The 20631-nt window shown below is 40.3% G+C and overlaps 1 protein-coding gene across 1 annotated transcript in view; it reads right to left on the bottom strand.

Moving 5' to 3' along the window:
- Window positions 1-20631, bottom strand: part of atp10a (ATPase phospholipid transporting 10A) — a 229342-nt gene that overhangs the window by 83813 nt on the left and 124898 nt on the right. The window contains exons 5-8 of the mRNA XM_059963855.1: window positions 14965-15096; window positions 12935-13065; window positions 10603-10855; window positions 4418-4635 (exon numbers count right to left, since the gene is read on the bottom strand). Of these exons, the coding sequence (XP_059819838.1) occupies window positions 4418-4635; window positions 10603-10855; window positions 12935-13065; window positions 14965-15096 (734 nt within the window). The remainder of the gene's footprint in view (window positions 1-4417; window positions 4636-10602; window positions 10856-12934; window positions 13066-14964; window positions 15097-20631) is intronic.

The raw sequence follows: 20631 nt of genomic DNA, 5'->3' as shown, positions 1-20631 counted from the left end.
CTTCTTAACCACAGTGTCAACCTACGCAGCAGCTTTGAGTGTCCTATGGACTCGGACCGCAAGATCCCTCTGATCCTCCGATCCTCCACACTGCTAAGTGTCTTACCATTAATACAATATTCTGCCATCATATTTGACCTACCAAAATGAACCACCTCACCCTTATCTGGGTTGAACTCCAGCTGCCACTTCTCAGCTCAGTTTTGCATCCTATCAATGTCCCGCTGTAACCTCTGACAGCCCTCCACACTATCCACAACACCCCAACCTTTGTGTCATCAGCAAACTTATTAACCCATCCCTCCACTTTCTCATCCAGGTCATTTATAAAAATCACGAAGAGCAGGGGTCCCAGAACAGCTCCCTGAGGCACACCACCGGTCACTGACCTCCATGCAGAATACGACCCGTCTACAACCACTCTTTGCCTTCTGTGGGCAAGCCAGTTCTGGAACAAAGCAATGTCCCCTTGGATCCCATGCCTCCTTACTTTCTCAATAAGCCTTGCATGGCGTACCTTATCAAATGCCTTGCTGAAATCCATATACACTACATCTACTGCTTTAACTTCATCACTGTTTTTAGTCACATGCTCAAAAAATTCAATCAGGCTCATAAGGCACGGCCTGCCTTTGACAAAGCTATGCCGACTATTCCAAATCATATTATGCCTCTCCAAATTTTTATAAATCTTGCCTCTCAGGATCTTCTCCATCAACTTACCAACTACTGAAGACTCACTGGACTATAATTTCCTGGGCTATCTATACTCCCTTTCTTGAATAAAGAAACAACATCCGCAACCCTCCAATCCTCTGGAACCTCTACCGTCCTCATTGATGATGCAAAGATCATTACCAGAGGATCAGCAATCTCCTCCTTTGCCTCCCACAGTAGCCTGGGGTATATCTCATCCGGTCCTGGTGACTTATCCAACTTGATGCTTTTCAAAAGCTCCAGCACATCCTCTTTCTTAATGTCTATATACTCAAGGTTTTCAGTTGGCTGTACAATCACGACTGTAGTCCTCCCTACAATCACAAAGGTCCTTTTCCTTAGTGAACACTGAAGCAAAGTATTCATTAAGTATCTCTGCTATCTCCTCTGGTTCCATACACATTTTTCCACTGTGCCACTTGATTTAGTCCTATTCTGTCATGTCTTATCCTCTTGCTCTTCACATACTTGTAGACTGTTTTGGGGTTTTCCTTAATCCTGCTCATCAAGGCCTTCTTGTGGCCTCTTCTGGATCTGCTAATTTCATTCTTAAGCTACTTCCTGCTAGCCTTATAATTTTCTAGATCTCCATCATTACCTAGTTTTTTGAACCTTTCGTAAGTTTTTCTTTTCTTCTTGACTAGATTTTCAACAGCCTTTGTACACCACAGTTCCTGTACCCTACCATTCCTTCCATCTCATTGGAACGTACCTGGCAGAACATCATGCAAATATCCTCTGAACATTTCCTACATTTCCCTGAGAACATCTGTTCCCAATTTATGCTTCCAAGTTCCTGCCTGATAGCTTCATATTTCCCTTTACTCCAGTTAAATGCTTTCCTAACTTGTCTGTTCCCATCTCTCTCCAATGATATGGTAAAGGAGATAGAATTGTGATCACTATCTCCAAAATGCTGTCCCACTGAGAGACCTGACACCTGACCAGGTTCATTTCCCAATACCAGATCAAGTACAGCCTCTCCTCTTGTAAGCTTATCAACATATTGTGTCAGGAAACCTTCCTGAACACACCTAACAAACTCCACCCCATCTAAACCCCTTGCTCTAGGAAGATGCCAATCAATATTGGGGAAATTAAAATCTCCCACCACCATGACCTTGTTATTGTTACACTTTTCCAGAATCTGTCTCCCTATCTGCTCCTCAATGTCACTATTTGGTGGTCTATAAAAAAAACCACCTTGTAGTTTTTGACCCCTTCCTGTTCCTAACTTCCACCCACAGAGACTGAGTAGACAATCCCTCCATGACTTACTCCTTTTCTGCAGCCGTGACACTATCTCTGATCAGCAGTGCCACACCTTTTGCCTCCCTCCCTGTCCTTTCTAAACATCTAAAGCCTGACACTCTAAATAACCATTCCTGCCCTTGAGCCATCCAAGTCTCTGTAACGGCCACAACATCATAGCTCCAGTACTGATCCAGGCCCTAAGCTCATCCGCTTTGTTCATTATGAGTACAGAGCAGCTGAACCAACTACCCTGTAGGTCTGATGTACATTAACACCATGCTTTGTCAAGATGTCAGGGTGTATCCTAGCTGAGAGCCTTTGTTGTTTATTGTTGTGGGAGTCTTTCAACCTAGAGCCCAGCCCATGCATTAACTAGTGCCATCTAGCATTTTGTCAACCAATCAACTCATTACCTAAAATATCTCTTGAATAGATGCTTTGCTTTTTCTTCCTTGAAAGTAAGTCCCAGTCAGCTTAGTCTTTTTGGAATATGAACCTTTCATTTCTAGCTTCACACAAGAGATTCTGCAGATGCTGTAATTCTTGAGCAACACACACAAACAGCAGGAGAAACTCAGGAAATCAGGCAGCATCCACGGAGGGAAATGAACAGTGGACATTTTTGGCCAAGGACCTTCATCAAACCCTTATATATCTTGTTCGCATTATACCTTTACTTCCCAATTTCAGCTGGCCTCCAATGATCTAAGCAGCTATGGGCTCGTTTTTTTAACCCCTCACGATGTTTCCTTGCGCTATATTATAAACATATTTGTTTAGTTATTTTTTATTTTTTGAGGAACAGTGTGGGGTAGGCTCTTACGGGCCTGCAAAGAACAATTACCCTACTGACGGTATGTCTTTGGACTCTGGGTGGAAACTGCAGCATGTGGAGAAAACCCAGTCACTGGGCGAATGTGCTAACTCCTTCCAGGCAGAAGTGGGAATTGAACCCGTGTAGTCTGTACCGTAAAGTGTGGTGCTAACAACCACACTATCCTGCAGCCTTGTATTTGCCATTTATATTTTCTCCAAGTTTATTAAAAGCCCCCTGCATTTTGTCAATATCTTCCATTGATATTACCTACACCTTTCAATTAGTTTTGAACTGAAAATTTTCCCAGCCTAGCTCATTTTTGCTAAATTAGGACAGAAAATACCCTATAGAAACATTCCTGATAAGAAGTTAATGCCCGGAATCATTGACTGTTTTTCTCTCTCCACAGATGCTGCCTGACCTGCAGTGTATTTCCAAGCAAACTCTGTTTCATTTTAGATTGCCAGCATCTGCAGCATTTTGCTTGTGGATGACCATTCACATTAATGTACTGATGCACTTAGGTAGAAATACCAGCTAATTTGCCCAAAAACTTTCTCAACCAATAAACACTTTTAGTGAACACTCATAAACAGAAAAAGAATTGAGCAACACGCACAAAATACTGGAGGAGCTCAGCAATTTAGGCAGCATAAAGCCACATGATATATAGGATATGGCTTTATAAATTCTCAACATTACATCCATGCTTTTATATTCTAGTCCTCTTGAAATGAATGCTAATATTGCATTTGCCTTCCTCATCACAGACTCAACCTGCAAATTAACCTTTGGGGAATCTGGCACAAGGACTCCCAAGTCCCTTTGCATCTCAGCTTTTTGTATTTTCTCTCCATTTAGAAAATACTTAACCTTTCCATTCCTTCTACCAAGGTGCTTGACGATACATTGTATTCCATCTGCCATTCTTTTGCCTATTCTTCTGATCCATCTACGTCCATCTGTAGCCTCTACTTCCACAGAACTACCTAACCCTCCACCTACCTTCATATCGTCTGCAAACTTTGCAAGAAAGCCATCAGTTCCATCATCCAAATCATTGACATTTTAAGATAAAAAGTATCAGTCCCAACACAGACCCCTGTGGAACACCACTGGTCACTGGCAGCCAGCCCGGGAAGGCTCTCTTTAGTCCCACTCTTGGCCTCCTGCCAATCAGCCTCTGTTTTACTGGCGGGATCTTATTGGTCAATGTTTCAGGCTGAGTCCCTTCATCAGGTTCGGAAAGGAAGGTGGCACAAGCTTCTGACATTATTGCTTCTGCTCCTTCCTTCCCGGTCTTGGCTCAAAATATCAATTGTTTATTTCTCTCCATAGATGTTGGCTGACCTGCTGAGGTCCTCCAGCATTTTAAATGACTAGTTAACTCTTACTGGGCAGGTTCCAGATAAACACTGGATGGATGCTTTGCTTAACTTCGCCTGCCCTTGACTGGTGTATGCTACCACCTGAGTATGCAGGGCTGTCCCAAGTTTTCATGCTGCATCTATAACATTAGTGTGGAGTATGTGCTCAAGTCCTAGATTCCGGCTTGGAGCCAGAATCTGTTCACTTTTGGTTAATGTTAGAAATCCGTCACGGACCTGACACTATGTTGCATTCACTTACCATGGGGCTGCTGAAAGCCGTGTGCTTGGACAAGATACTAGCCCTCTTAGCCTCTGCCCTGCTGCCAGTCCGACGATGAGACTTCGTGCTTTGGGTTCTGTGGGTTACTTTGGCACTCTGGTGACTGGAAATGCTGTCGCACCTCGGCATTGTTCCCGATTTGGATATACATTCTTCGTCCTCTGAGTCAGGGTCTTGGTACATCGCCAATCTCTTTGCTATTGGTGGAAAAAGAAGTTATTTCTTCAGTTCAATATTAAACAGAACAACTGAAAAGGTGACTATTGTTGATTTAAAACAGAATGGCATTTTACTCTTTTTTTTCTCTTATAAACTAATTATTGTTCATTTTAGACTGGGTTAATTTTGGAGGTAAATTGGTTTATTATTGACATACATACTGAGATACAGCTAAAAACTTTGTTTGGCATGCTATCCGTACATATTATTTCATCACATCAGTACACTGTGGTAGTACAGGGAGAAAGCAACACACAATGGAGAATTAAGTGTTGCAGCTACACAGAAGGTGCAGTGCAGGCTAGCACAATCCTTTACAGTGCTGGCGACCGAGGTTCAATTCCCACGTTGTACTTTGTACGTTTTGCCTGTGACTGTGTGAGTTTCCTTCAGGTGATCCGGCTGCCTCCCACAATTCAAAGACATAACTTGAATTAATTTTTAGGTTAATCGGTCATTTTAAGTTGACCTGTAATTAGGCTAGGGTTAAACTGGGGCAGCTCGAAGGGCGTGGAATCGTGATAGATAATTAATTAATTAATTAAGGTGCAAGGGCATAACGAGGTAGACTGTGAGGTGTAGAGTCTATCTTCATGTACTAAGGGACTGTCCAATAGTCCTATAACAATAGGATAGAAGCTGTTCTAGAGTTTGGTGGTATGTGCTTCCAGGCTTCTAAATCTTCTGCCCGCTAGGAGCGGGGAGAGAAAAGAATGCCCAGGGTGGGTGCAGACTTTGATTATTCTGGCTGCGTTACCGAAGCAGTAAGAAGTGTAGACAGTGTGGTGAGGCTAGATTTCATAAAGTGCTGAGTTGTGTCCACAGTTCTCTGTAAGTTCTTGCATTCTTGGGAAGAGCAGCTGCCCAATCAAGTTGTGCCGGATCTGGATACGATGATCGTATAAAAATCGGGGTGCTGAATTTCTTCAGCCTCCTGAGGAAGGAGAGGGACAGGTGAACTTTCTTGGTCATGACGGGTCTATGTGGGTGGACCAGGACAGGCGATTGGTGACCTTCACTCCTTGGAGCTTGTACTCCTCATTCCAGTGTGAGCATAACATGTAGAATATTCCTAAAATAGATACCATACAGAATCACACCGGCAAGAATTGTTCCTTGAGTATGCAATGAGTATCCCTGCGGTTTCACACTCCCATACCCGGTCTGTTTGGTAAAAAACGTGTTCCTGTTACCAATCTTAAAAAAACCCCACACTATTTAAGATCAGTGTGATCTTTAAGAATTGTGTTCTAGGTTTGCAGACTTCTCCAATGTCCAGCTCTTTGGGCGGTGAATCTGTGGAATCCATTGCCACAGACGGCCTTGGAGGCCTAGTCACTGGGTCTATTTATAACAGAGGTTGACAGGTTCCTGATTAGTCAGGACATCAAAGGTTACAGGGAGAAGGCAGGAAAATAAGGTTAATAAATCAGCCATGCTGGATTGGCAGAGCAGACTCGATGGGCCAAGTGGTCCAGTTGTACTCCAATGTCTTGTGGTCTTCTGGCCTTATGGAAATTGAATATAAATGCTGAGATTAGCAGACACATCAGATATCATTTGCAAGGAGGGTATTGGAGTTACTGTTTCAGGTTAATGATCTTATTCAGACAAATTACCGATCATTGACCTGGAATGTTAACTTTGCTGCAGTCAGTGACTAAAGGGTGCACGACATTGAGAGGATATTTCCTATTGTGGGGAAGTCTTGGACCAGAGGGCACAGCCTTAGAATAGAGGGACATCCCCTGAGAATAGGGATGAGGAGGAATTTCTTTAGCCAGAAGGCGATGAATCTGTGGAATTCATTGCCACAGACTATTGTGGTGGTGAAGTCATTGGGTTTATTTAAAATAAGTTTGATAGGTTATTGATTAGTCAGTGAATCAAAGGCTATGGGGGGAGGTAGGAGAATGGGGTTCAGTGGGATAATAAATAAGACATGATGAAATGGCGGATCAGGCAAGAAGGACTGAATGGCCTAATTCTGTTCCTATGTCATAGGGTCTTATTGTCTTCTCATGTACACACTTTTGATTCTTGGACAATGCTTCTCCTTAAGCAACTGTACCTTAAGCTCAATCCAAGTAGCTCCAGTTTCTTTACTTAATTAAAGTGTGCCAGTCCAAAAAAAATCTTCTAAACCCTCTTGCACCCCCTTCAAGTGTTTGATACGGTTCTTAAGTGATGGTATCCAGAATTGTACAAAATGTTCCAGTGAAGTCTAACTGGTGGTTCTCAAGTTTATCGAACATCCAGGATCTGTACACAACAATGCAACTAAAACACAGGCAGGGCCCAGGGCTTTAGTAACATGTCCTCCCATTATCTGTGCAAGACCACTGGTTTATTTTTCTCATGGTGTCACGTGTCCCATGTGCATTTATAGGTCCTCTCAGATTCGAGTCTTGAAATGAATTGTATTTTGTTGATCAAACTGCTTCCCATATCTTATCTCTGGGGCAGGAAACTTCAACCTTGCTGCTGTTCCCCGCTTATCGGGCTCCACAACGTCTCACGATTCGATCAAAGAAACTGTCTAGCCAAGGAAAAATGCATTCTGTCTTATACTGCACAGGAGAATGGACATCAAATCTGTAAAATGCAGAAGGATTCACCTCGCAAACATAATCATCTATTTCAGAAGCATGTGATATTCTGGAACACATTTCTCAATAGATAATAGCAAAAACACAATTCACAGTTGAGAAGTAATTTTATGGACATCTAATGTCAAACTTCAAAGTAAATGCCAAAGGAAATGTATTATCAAAGTACATATACGTTACCATATACAACCCTGAGATTCATTTTCATGCAGGCATACTCAATAAATTGATAGGATTATAACCACAGCAGAATCAATGAAAGGCCACGTTCAACCAGAGTTTAGAAAACAACAAATTATGCAAATACAAAAAGAAGGAAATAGTAATAATAAATTAGTGAGATGAAGAGTCCTCGAAACGACAGAAATGGATAATCAAATGTAAAAATTCATCAATTACAATAAGTTCAGACTAAGATGGTGAAAACGCTTGCATCAAGAGGTATGGATGCTTGGAATTCTCTTTTCCAGAGCCTCTTCCTCTGAGTACATTCAAAGATGAGACTGTTACATTTTTAAAACATTACAGCATTTGTGTGGAAATTAAAGGATCCGGTGACTGGAAGGAAAACTTCATTATGGAGGTGTTCCTAGCTATGACTAACCAGAATGGCATCTATCATTGATAGATGATTCTATTTCTCAATTTCCTGTTGACCATTGACATTTTTGAGCTGCACTTTCAGTTGGTTACACAGAACTATACTTGATTATGCTTTAATCCCATCACTGATTTCTCTGAGCACTTTAATATTATGTGCAAAATGTAGTACAGTAGTCAGCTAGTAATTGTCCAGTATAAGTAATCCTTCAACCCATCATCAGCAATGAAGCCTGGCATGGTCATTCTGTCAGAAACTTCAAAGCACGTGGCTGTAGAACTGACAGTGCCTTGGGAGGACCAGACTGAGGGGGCGTCTGTGTGTAAGAAAGCCAGTCACCAGGAGCTGGTAGAGCAGTGTCAGAGATGGGTGGAAGGCACGATGAGAGCCTATAGAGGAGGGGTGAAGAGGTTTTGCTGGCTGCCCGCTCTGCAGAACCCACTCACTCTTTGGCCTTAGAGAGGCCGAAAAGTAAAGAGCCATCATGTTCATCACAGAGGCTGCTGGGTGAGCTTCCAGATGGCTTTGGATCAAGAGGTGTGACCTGTGAACCAATGCCGCTGGAACACAAGCCGGGCCTGATCAACCCTGGCTGGGTCACCTGGGCGAGGATGTCCAATGCCCAAAGTACTGGCCGACCCCAGGTCACATCACTGTCTTAGTGCATCCTAGGACATATCACAGCATCATATAGGATCTTATCATTGCTTTCTTTCACTGATGGAGGAGATAACTTCTTTGATAACACGAAGCACACTGCAGATGCTGTGGTTAAAGCAACACGCGCAACACGCTGGAGGAACTCAGTAGGGTCTCAGCCCAAAACGTTGACTGCTCATTTCCACGATCCTGTTCATGGACAGCCATTCAGGAACACGTCAACAGAATGCAGTGGTAGAAATTGTACTCTTCATTTAATGGCATAACTGTAACTGTTCACACAAAGAGCTGACTATTGACTGCAGGAAGAAGAAACCAGAAGCCCATGAGCCGGTCCTCATTAAAGGGGATTGGAGGTGGAGAGGGGCAGTAACTTGAAGTTCCATGTGTTATCATATCAGAGGATCTGTTCTGGGACCAGCACGTAAGTGTCATTACAAAGAAGGCACAAAAGTGCATCTACTTCCTTCGAAGTTTGCGTAGATTCGGCAAGTCATCTAAAGCTTTAACAAACTTCCACAGATGCACAACGGAGAGTATCCTGACTGGTCGCTTCACAGTCTGTTATGGAAACACCAATACTGAAGAACAGAAAAGCCTGCAAAGTGATGGTTACAACCTACCCATCAAAGGAAAACCCCTCCCCACCATCGAGCACATTTATGAGGAGTGCTGCCACAAGAAAGCAGCATCCACCATCATGGTCCCCCACCAACCAGGCCATGCTTTCTTCTCTCTGCTGCCTTTTGGAAAGAGGTACAGGAGCCTACCGTCCCACACCACCAGGTTTAGGAGTACTTAATACCCTTTGTAATGTCAATGCTAATGTAATGGCTTCTCTGTAATGTTCACTGCTGAGGTAATGGTTTCTCTGTAGCAGCAACGTTTAGGTTATGGCTAGGAGCTAACGGGGTTGGTATGCAGGGGTTAGCCCATGAGGAAATGTTCTTTCGTGTGTGTCTGGGAACCGGGTTTTTGTGGTTTTTTGTTGAGGAGAATGAAGAGGGAAAATGTGTGTGGAGAGAGCTGGTAGACCACTGGACGGAGTGGACTGGGATCTGAAGGTCCGAAGGTCAGCGACGTTTGGTGACCGATGGAGAAAGGATGACTACTGAGTGAACTCGAACTGGGACTCTGACTTGGGCCCTTTTTTTGTTTTGTTTATTTTCATTACTAACCCTATATTAAGAATCATAAAGTCTATGATTTAATTGCATATGGTGTGCTGTCTGATATTTTGCATTGTGGGTTTGTAACTGGGGGTACATTACATGGCATCCACATAAACTTGATTACCCAGTTTGGCGGGGCCAAAAGCTGTTTCCCCTAGATGAACACGAGCTGGGCGAGTCTGAGGGTTACACCTTTAACTATTAGATTCCTGAACCAGCATGGGTAACATCACTCACCACAACAGTAAGTTGATTTCACAACCTATGGACTCTACAACGCATAATCTCATCATTTTTTCCCTCATTTATTTATTCATTCATTTACTTTTTGTATTTGCACAAATTATTTTTGTTTGCACATTGGTTGCTTATCAGACTTTGTGTTTTGATTTTCCACGGATTCTATCGTATTTCTTTATTCCACTGTGAATGCTTGCAAGAAAATAAATCTCATGGCAGCAGAGTAATTGGCACAACACTTTACAATACAGGTGACCCAGGTTCAACTGCCATCTCTGCTTGTATGTTCTCCTAGAGACCGCGTGGGTGTCCCAAGTGCTCTGATCTCCCCCAACGGTCCAAAGACGTACTGGCTTGTAGGTTAATTGGTCATTTAAGTTGTCCCGTGATTAGGCTAGGATTAAATCAGAGAATTGCTGGACGGTGTGATTCAAAGGGCCGGAAGGGGCTGTCATGCGCTGTATCTCAATAAATAAATAATAAATATTGTGATACATCTGTACTTTGATAATAAATTTACTTTGAAATAGAGCTTGTAGCAAATTAAACCTTTGGACTCCAGTCTTCCTTTCTCTGCAGTGTCATGAAGGACTGTTTGCTTCCTTTACAGTTTCACATTAACAAGTGAGATTATAATCGATGCCAGAAGGAAACTTGACTTACCATTCGCATCGTGAGAATACTCAACTCCTGCTACTGTACATCGTCGGAACACCATCTTATTTTCCGTCAGTGTCCCAGTTTTGTCAGAGAATACATACTGTATTTGCCCTAGATCTTCTGTGATGTTCAGTGCCCGACACTGCAGGTGAGAGTCCGTCTCCTCGTCATACAGGTCAGTGTCTTGATGGATGAAAAATACTTGGCATATTTTAATAATCTCAATGGACACGTACAGTGAAATAGGGATCAGCACCTGCGTCCAAAAATAAAATGATCAAACGTTTTCACAGCGGTACTTAAAACTCACACATATCACCTAGGAAGCAATGTTTTAGATGTAATGCTTGAAGCTGAATGAGAACTGTTGTTTGGTTATAGCATATCATTATCACTGTCTGGAGTGGGAATTGTGAGGCATCTGACTACATTGTCCTGCAAAGGGTTATGAGAACTGCTGAGAGGATCCCTGGGTTCTCTCTTCCACCCATCTAAGTTACTTACCAGGAGCGCTACATACACAGAGCCCTTAACACTATCAATGATCTGTCCCAATCATCCAACAATCTCTTTGATCCCGTACCATCAGGTAGGAGGTACCACAGTATTAAGAGAAGAGCTGTCAGGATGGGAAACAGCTCCTTCCCCCAGGCCGTGAGACTGCTGAAATCCTGGCTACCATCCAAGTTTCACCAGCTATGAAGCACCAGTCACGTTGTACTTGTTCACTTTTTAACTTGTCAGATAAATGCACCTCATTATTTTTTAATTTATTTTTGGTAATATTACCTTACAGGTTCTGTGTGTGAGTTATATGTCCTTCGCTGTTCCTGGTCCGGAGGAAAATTGTTCTGATTGGTGGTATACATGTGTATGACAATAACCTTGAACTTGAACTTCATACAGATCCGCAATTCTCACAAAGAAAACACCATGGCCGGAACATTAGTTGCAGGCTTTTCTGAGGGATTATTGCAGCTAGGTTCTATTTCACAAGTAGCCCAAAGCATTTAAAGTGCTCCAGGTATTATCCCCCTCCCCTTTGCCATGTGACCTAGAGAGAAAAAACCCGAGATTCTGGTGAGGGGAAGGAAGGACAAGAGATGGATGGGAGGGGTTGAATGTTAGGTCATCAGGCATGGTGAGAAACAGGAACTCGCAGGCCAAACAGAACATCGGTCAGACTCAAGGCTCAGAACCTCCCACATTCCAAAGATATAGGGGTTAGAATGTTAATTGGTCACATGGGTGTAATTTATTTTATTAATTTTATTCAGCGATACAGTGTGGGGGCCCTTCAGGCCCCATCACCCTAGCAACCCCACAACCTGGATTAATCCTCACCTAATCACGGGGCAATTTACAATGGCCAGTTAAACTAACCAGAGTCTTTGGACTGTGAGAGAAAACTGAAGCACCACAAGAGACCACATGCATTCCATGGGGAGTTGTGAGCTCATTGGGCTGGTAGGGCCAGTTACAGCATGGCGTTTCTAAATAATTAAAAAATAACAAGTAGCCACCCAGTTCAAAGGTCAGTTAGGAATGGACAATTCTGTATGTAAAGTCACCTATGGTGTTTTGTAGCAACACACACAAAATGCTGGTGGAGCACAGCAGGCCAGGCAGTATCTACGGGAAGAAGTACAGTCGATGTTTCAGGTGGAGATGCTGCTTGAATTTCCAGCATCTGCAGATTTCCTCGTGTTATGCTGTTTTGTAACAGATTCCACTGCCTGGCATAGAAAGTCAGGTTCATACTCTTGACTTCATCCTTTGAACTATTCGTGTCCAATCCTGCCTTCCCAGATGAAACAGCGGTTCAGTGCCTTCAGTTTCCAGGGGGCCCTAGACTGGTGACCACAGTAAAATCAGAGACTCTTGCTCCCTTACAATAGCTTTTAATGTCAATCTGCCCATCATGTCTGGAGATGTAAGGGGTTTTTATGCTCTCACCGTGACACCATTGATGTGCTCTGGACACTCTGGTTTCCTCGCACATTCCAAAGATATGTGAGTCAGGGTTAGTAAGTTGTTGCCATACTATGTTAGCACTGGAAATGTGATCTCCACCACCACAATATGGCAGATTTGATTTGACGTCAACGACACAATTCACGATACGTTTTCATGTTTCAATGTACATGTGACAAATAAAGCTTATTTTTATAAAGCTAGTCTTAATCGAGGTAATCTTTACAAGGATATCAATTTCAGAAGGTAGCAAATCTCACTCAATACCATTAGACACTCAAGAGCAGGGGGAAGTTCCGTAATGATGCATTCTACCTCATTGTGACGGGGGAGTGAAATTAATGCATTTCATCTTAGTTACCTGTAGCACAATTATCATAGTGAAGAACAAGTATAGTCCAGATAATGCAGGAGATAAGGAAGTGCCATCAGCACTGAGGACGTCAAATACTGGCCGCTGATCACCATACCCAGCTACCCAGAGACCATGACCTGTGCATTGTCAGAGAGAATATGATATTAAGGAGCATATCCAACAACACCAATGAAAAACAGAACATATTATAGTTGATTCTAGTTAATTCACAAAATATTTTCCTTTTGATGACTCAGATCTTTCCCTTCTCACTTTCAATTTGTGCCTCTTATTTTGGACTCCCCAACTCCAGAGTAAAGACTACAACTACTCACCTTTTGTACAGCCCTATTCCACCTGTGTCAGACACTTGAACAGACCTCTTGTAGCATAAGATGGATTCTTGACCTCACAATCTACCATGTTAAGATCTTGCACTTTTTCGTCCACCCGCACTGCACTTTCTCTGCAGCTTTTACACTCTATTTGGCATTTTGTTTTACCTTGTTCTACCTCAGCGCGCTATGTAAAGATTTGATCTGCAAAGAACAGTGTACAAGACAAACATTCCACTCTGTCTTGGTACATGTGACAATAACAAACCACTTACAATACCCTCATGATTTTATAAACCTCTAGTAGATCAGTCCTCAGCCTCCTGGAATGGACATGGTCCAGAGGAGGTTTGGGAGAATGATCCGAAAATGAAATGGTTAACGTAAGAGAAGCATTCAATGACTCTGGGCCTGTACTCACTGGAGTTTTGAAGGATGAAAGAGGATCTCATTGAAACCTACTGAATATTGAAAGGCCTAGATAGAGTGGATGTGGGAAAGGATGTTTCTAATAGTCTCAAAGTCTAGGTCCGGAGGGCACAGCTCTGATTACAAGGATATCTCTTGAGAACAGAGATGAAGACTTTCTTCAGCCAAGGGTGGTGAATCTGTGGAGTTCATTGCCATGTATGGCTGTGGAAGCCAAGTCACTGGGTATATTTGAAATGAAAGTTGATAAGTTTTTGATAGTAAGAGTGTCAAAGGTTATGGGGAATGGGGGTGAGAGAGAAAATAAGTTAGCCATGATAGAATGGCACAGCAGACTTGATGGGCCGAATGGTCTAACTGTACTCCTATGGTGTTACAGTCCGATATTCCTTCCTGAAATCTGATCAATAAAAATAGATGTAGGCTTACTGCACAGTGAAGAATTAAAGCACCATTGATGCCAAGGAATTAGAGAGTAATCACAATCCTGCCATTCATCGTACTGACTCCATGTAAAAACTTTCAATGGCACCTTTGAAGACCACATGCTTAGTGCTCTGACCAAACTTGCCAGAGCAACAGTAACTCACTTTATAATTGTCAACCGAGATTTGACTTTCAGTTTCCAGGTGACATGGGGCAGCACAGTGAGATGGGTGGTCGAACTCTGCTGCATAGCATCAGCGACCCAGGTTGAATCGTGATCTCCGGTGTCATCCTCTATGACTGCATAGGTCTTCTCTGGGTGCTCTGGTTTGCTCCCACATCACAACATGTATAAGTCGTATAGCAGAATCGGGGTAAGTGTTTTATTTATTTATTATTGAAATATAGTGCAGAATAAGCCTGTCCATCCTTCCAGCCTCACTGCACAGCAACCCCCCGATTTAACCCTCACCTCAGTAAGGGGCAAGTTACAATGAATAGTTAACCAACCAACTGGCAGGTCTTTGGAATGTGGGAGGAAACCGAAGCACCGGAGGAAACCCATGCAGTCACAGGGAGAAAGTTCAGATTCCTTACAGGCAGCGACGGGAACTGAACCCCTGTCGCTGCTACTGTGCTGCCCCGTGTTGATGGGATCATGGAGAGAACAGGTTGCAGGGACATCAGGATTCCTACATAATACTGGTTTAGACTTGACGGGCTCAATAGCCCTCTTCAATGACGTAAAGAAATAGGGATTGAATCAGCACTGCTAATGGGTCTGCTGGTCCCTATCTAAACTCTCTTGACAGGTCAGAATACATTACTCTAAACGAACATACTTACCAATGGCTGAGAAAAGGCACATGACGACAAGGATGATAACACACCAGAAGACGTCTACATTCATTTGTCTCTCCAGTTTGCTGCGCTTGTAACGTGGACCATTGTTGTTTAACATGGCTTTAGTCTCATGGCCTAGGAGGATTGGAGATAAATGGGTGAGGAAGGTTACTGGGATGGCTACACCCTTGAGCGAGGCCAGGGATAAAGCAGTCAGAAGGTCATGTTGTAAATGCTAAAGCACTAGTTTGGCCACAGCAGGAGTTCTGCATGAGGTTCAGATCATCCCATTGTGAGACGGTCAGAGAGAAGTTGCAAGGACTGCAGAAGTACAGATAGAAGGAAAGTCTGAAGATCATTTCCATAGGGAGGTTGTGGGAAAGATTAATTAGGGTGTAGAAAACTATGAGAACAGATAGCAGTTACTTCCCTTGGGACAGAGGCCAAATACAAGAAGCAATGGATAGCAGGATAGGAGAGGAATTAGAAGTAGACAAAGGAATCTTTCAATGAGTGGTTGGGATAGTGAAGGTTAACAGAGACAGAAATTCTCACCAAATTTGTAAAGATCACCTGATAAGTTGTAAGATACAGAGGTATGGGCAGGGAGCTGGGAATGGGGAAAGACCCAAGTAACCTTTCCAACTGGCATGGACTGTGGATATTATCACTGTCCATCAGTGGCATGCTGGGAAGATTAGAATAGCCATGATCTGGCAGGATGGTGGAAGAGGCTGCATCTACTTTTTATATTGTGAATTAAACACATAATTACAAGGGTTAAAAATGAAATAAGAGATGTTGAATATCTGCTGTTATAAAGTTCAAATGAGATCTATACATTCAAATAAATCTATCTGATATCACTCACAGTTGACACGGCATATCACTGGAATTTAAAAAAAAAGATCACAAGCATTCATTTCATGGAGAGGTTCTGTGCCAAGGAGACCATTTGTATTCCTCTCATAGACTTTGCGTGCCTCCCATATCTTCTCTCTACCTTGAACCTTTATTCAAATCAAGGATCGTGACAGCCTGGTAAAGCCTAAGCTTCCTGTGTACTGATGCCCATTCCCTGATCGACCAATGCTCTTTCACATCCCAATAACTCAGTCGTGTTTTATCCTGTGGATCTTAGTTCTCTGCATAGGATTCCCGGGGTGGAGTTTCAAGATGGCGACGTAAACATCTGCCTTTTAGGCGCTCTTCACTTTTCTAACTATAATCACCCTTTAATCAAATCTTTTCGAATTTAATCAAATGAGTTGATATTTTCGATTGACTTTTTTTTCCTTAAAACTATATTTGATCTAACCTTGCCGAACTTAAAATGGCTACAAGTAAGAAATCGTCTAAGGAGCCTTTATCTATCGATGCAATTTCTAATCTTCTGGACGCTAAATTTGCAAGTTTGGAAAGCAAGCTGGAAAGTAAAATGGCAAGTTTGGAAGATAACCTGGAAAGTAAAATGGCAAGTTTGGAAAACAAGCTTACCACGAAAATGTCTGAACTTGAAGGAGCTGTTAAATCGCTTGATACTAAGTTTCAGTCGCAGGCAACGGATATTCAGCGGCATGAAGATAAGTTGGATACTCTTGAAAAATTAATTGTTGAAAAAGCATGTACACTTGAGGAGTTGGATAAGAAGGTACAATCGACTCTTAAAGTTGTAAATCAGCGTAAGTTTAAAATTACTGATCTCGGAAATCGATCTCGCAGACAGAATTTGCGAATTATCGGGTTTCACGAAAAAGTTGAGTCCGGTGATTTAACTGAATTTTTCTCTAAATTACTGTGGGAAATTTTCGGTGATGAAGGTTTGGAAACTAAACCTGTTATTGATCGTGCTCACAGAGTTGCGAGGTTTTCGTCTATGACTGATAAACCACGAGCGGTGATTGTTCGCCTTCATTATCCTCGTGAGAAAGAGCTTTTAATTCGATTAGCTCGTAAAAAAGGTATGATTTCTTACAATAACTTCAAATTTCGAATTGTTGAGGGTTATTCTTATGAGGTTATGAGAGCCAGAATTGCTTTTAAACCAGTGATGGCAGAGATTTATTCGATTGGACTTAAACAAGTTTTAATGTATCCAGCGAAGCTTAGAATTACGCTGAACGACAACAGTCAGCAAATTTTTAACACTCTGGAAGAAGCTAAGAAATTTGTTGAAGAATTTCGATCTTCTACTGCAACTTGAACTATGTGTTATGTGGAAGATTTTTCGGAGAGAGGATATCTTTCTATTTTAAGTTTTAACCTATGAAGCTGGGTTATAACTTTTTATTTTGATCTATGGGTCGGGTTTTTTTTACTATCATCATTGTTTATAGATGTTCTTTTTAATTTTTATAATATCTTTTTTTTTCTTTCTGTTTTGGTTATATACGTTTATATTTTGCAATAATGATTTACTTTTTTTTTAAGATGTCGTTTCTTTTTCCCGTAAGATTCTGTTTTTTGTAAGCATTTATTTGTTTGCCTGTACTCAGATATGGGACGAATGTTTTGGATTTTTGTTTTTTTTTAAATATATATTGTACTGTTTATTATATCCCTTTTTTAAATCTTATTTTGTCTTTTAACAGATTGCTGAACTCACATTTGTATTTAGTAATATGGCTTTTTCAAAATGGCGTTTCTTCTTCCCATAAGTCTTTGCTTTTGAAACGTCATCTTGTATTTGAATATGGGATTTTTTTTAAAGGTATATTACACTTTTAAATTTTGACGTTTATACTTTTTTTTATTAATGATTGTTTGTTTTATTATATTAGTTTTCTCTTATTCTGATTGATATATATATATTTTTTGCAACTCTATATCTTAATTTGGGTGTTATATAGTTTTCTTTTAATCTTTTTATAGAGCTGCCATCTTGAAATGGGGGTAATATTAGTATTAGATTATGCGCCTGCCGCTTGGCTTTTTTTCGAAGGGTGGGGGGAGGGGGTAGGGATCTTTTTTCACTCTTTTGCTTTTTATTTTTTTGCTTTTAGTTTATGGGCCGACTTTAAATTATTAATATTGTTGAGGTGTCATGTTCTCCGGTTGCTCCTGAATCAATTTTCCTCCTTCCTGAATTGTGGGTTATGTGTCTTTCTAACCTTTTATGATACACACAACTAATATTAGTATGATGGATAAATCTGTTAACTTTATCTCTTGGAATACTAATGGTTTAAATCATCCGATTAAATGTAAAAAAATATTTAAAGTATTCCATAGACTGAATGCTAATATTATCTTTGCACAGGAGACCCATATCAGGAGGGAGGATAATCAACGTTTTTTTAGGTTCTGGAAGGGTCAACAATTTCACTCGAATTGTACCGCTAAAATTAGGGGTGTGTCTATTTTTATAGACCCCTCAATATCGTTTACACATCATGAAATTGTCTCTGACCCACAGGGTAGATTTTTGTTGATAACTGGTTTACTTTTCCATCAGAAAGTTGTTCTAGTTAATATTTATGCTCCAAACTTTGACTGCCCTGAATTTTTTAAACGTTTACTTACTTCCCTTCCTAATCTAAATGAATATATGTTGATAATGGGTGGAGATTTTAATTGTTGTTTGAATCCTTCGATGGATAGATCTAAACCTATTTGTACTCTTCCGAACAGATCAGCCCTACTTATTAATTCATTTATGGTTGACTCGGGAATTACAGAAATATGGTGGTTTTTGAACCCTAAAGATAAAGAATTTTCATTTTTTTCACATGTATATCATAGCTATTCTAGAATTGACTATTTTCTTATTGATCATCAGTTATTAACGGATGTTATTGATTGTAAATATGATTCTATTACTATTTCGGATCATGCACCTTTGAAGTTATCTATTAAGATTTCGGACTATTCCAATAATATCAGATCTTGGAGGCTTAACGCTACTTTGCTTCAAGACCCAGAATTTATCACCTATATAAAACAGCAAATTGACTTGTTCTTCTCAACAAACTGTACTGAAGAAATCGACAGAGGAATACTTTGGGACTCTTTTAAGGCTTTTATTCGTGGACAAATTATCTCATATTCTGCTGGTAAAAGAAAACAAAGATATTTAGATATTGCTTTATTAGTGGATAAAATCAAGGAAATTGATAAGATTTATTCCATGACTCCTACCAAAGAACTTTATAAGAAGAGAGTTGAGCTTCAAATGGAACATAGTTTATTATTATCTTCTTCAATTGAAAATCAATTAATTAGGACCAGGGCTCAATTCTATATTCACAGTGATCGTACTGGTAAACTGTTAGCTAATCAATTAAAGGCTATCTCGACTAAGCAACAAATTATTAAAATTCGCAAACAAGACGATAATTTAACTACTGATCATAAAGAAATTAATAATACCTTTCAAGATTTTTATAAATCTTTATATCAATCAGAATTTGATGGTGACCAGTCCATGATAGATAATTTTTTTAACAATTTGAATATTCCTAAACTGATTGATGAAGACCATAGCCTGTTAGATGCTCCTATTTCTATGGTGGAAATAGGAGAGGCTATCTCATCAATGAATTCAGGGAAAGCTCCTGGTCCTGATGGTTATATAGTAGAATTTTTAAAAACTTTTTCTTCTTTGCTCTCTCCTTGGTTATGTGAAATTTTTAATGATGCGTTTGCTAAGAAGAGATTACCTCAATCTTTTTATGAAGCTAATATCTCTCTAATTCTTAAAAAAGATAAAGATCCTACTTTATGTACATCTTATCGCCCTATATCACTATTAAATGTAGATTCTAAGATTCTTACAAAAATTTTAGCTATTAGATTAGAAAAAGTATTATCACAGATTATTTCAGAAGATCAAACTGGTTTTATGAGGAATCGGTATTCCTTTTTTAATGTTAGAAAATTGATTAATATAATTCATACTTCACCACCCACAATCCCAGAATGTGTTATTTCATTAGATGCTGAAAAAGCTTTTGATAGAGTTGAATGGATATATTTATTTAATACATTGAGAAATTTTAATTTTAGTCCTAACTTTATATCATGGATTAAATTAATATATCATAAACCTGTTGCTTCTGTTCTTACAAATAACTATAGATCCTCTTTTTTTCAATTATCTCGTGGTATGAGACAAGGCTGTCCCTTAAGTCCTTTATTATTTAATATTGCATTAGAACCTTTAGCTATTGCTATTCGTGAATCTCCTAATATTTTTGGTATTACCCGTAATGAGAAGTTATACAAATTATCACTTTATGCTGATGATTTGCTGTTATATATTTCTGACCCTGATAGGTCTATTCCCGCTATTTTATCCTTGTTGGTTCAATTTGGTACTTTTTCTGGTTATAAACTAAATTTAGATAAGAGTGAATTATTTCCTTTAAATGCACAAACTTTATTCAGTGATAGGATACCATTTAGAGTTGTTACTGATAACTTTACCTATTTAGGTATAAAAATTACCAAGAAATATAAAGATTTATTTAGACTGAATTTTTTACCTATGCTTCATCAAATTCATCAACTTACTACAAGATGGTCTCCTTTGTTTTTATCATTAATTGGTCGGATTAATGCTATTAAAATGATGATTTTACCGAAATTTTTATACTTATTTCAAGCCCTACCAGTTTTTATTTCTAAATCTTTTTTTGATAACATTGATTCAAAAATTTCCTCATTTGTGTG

This window comes from Hypanus sabinus, chromosome 3, assembly GCF_030144855.1.
Source record: "Hypanus sabinus isolate sHypSab1 chromosome 3, sHypSab1.hap1, whole genome shotgun sequence".
NCBI classification, from domain to species: domain Eukaryota; kingdom Metazoa; phylum Chordata; class Chondrichthyes; order Myliobatiformes; family Dasyatidae; genus Hypanus; species Hypanus sabinus.
This window is presented reverse-complemented; position numbering and strand designations above follow the sequence as displayed.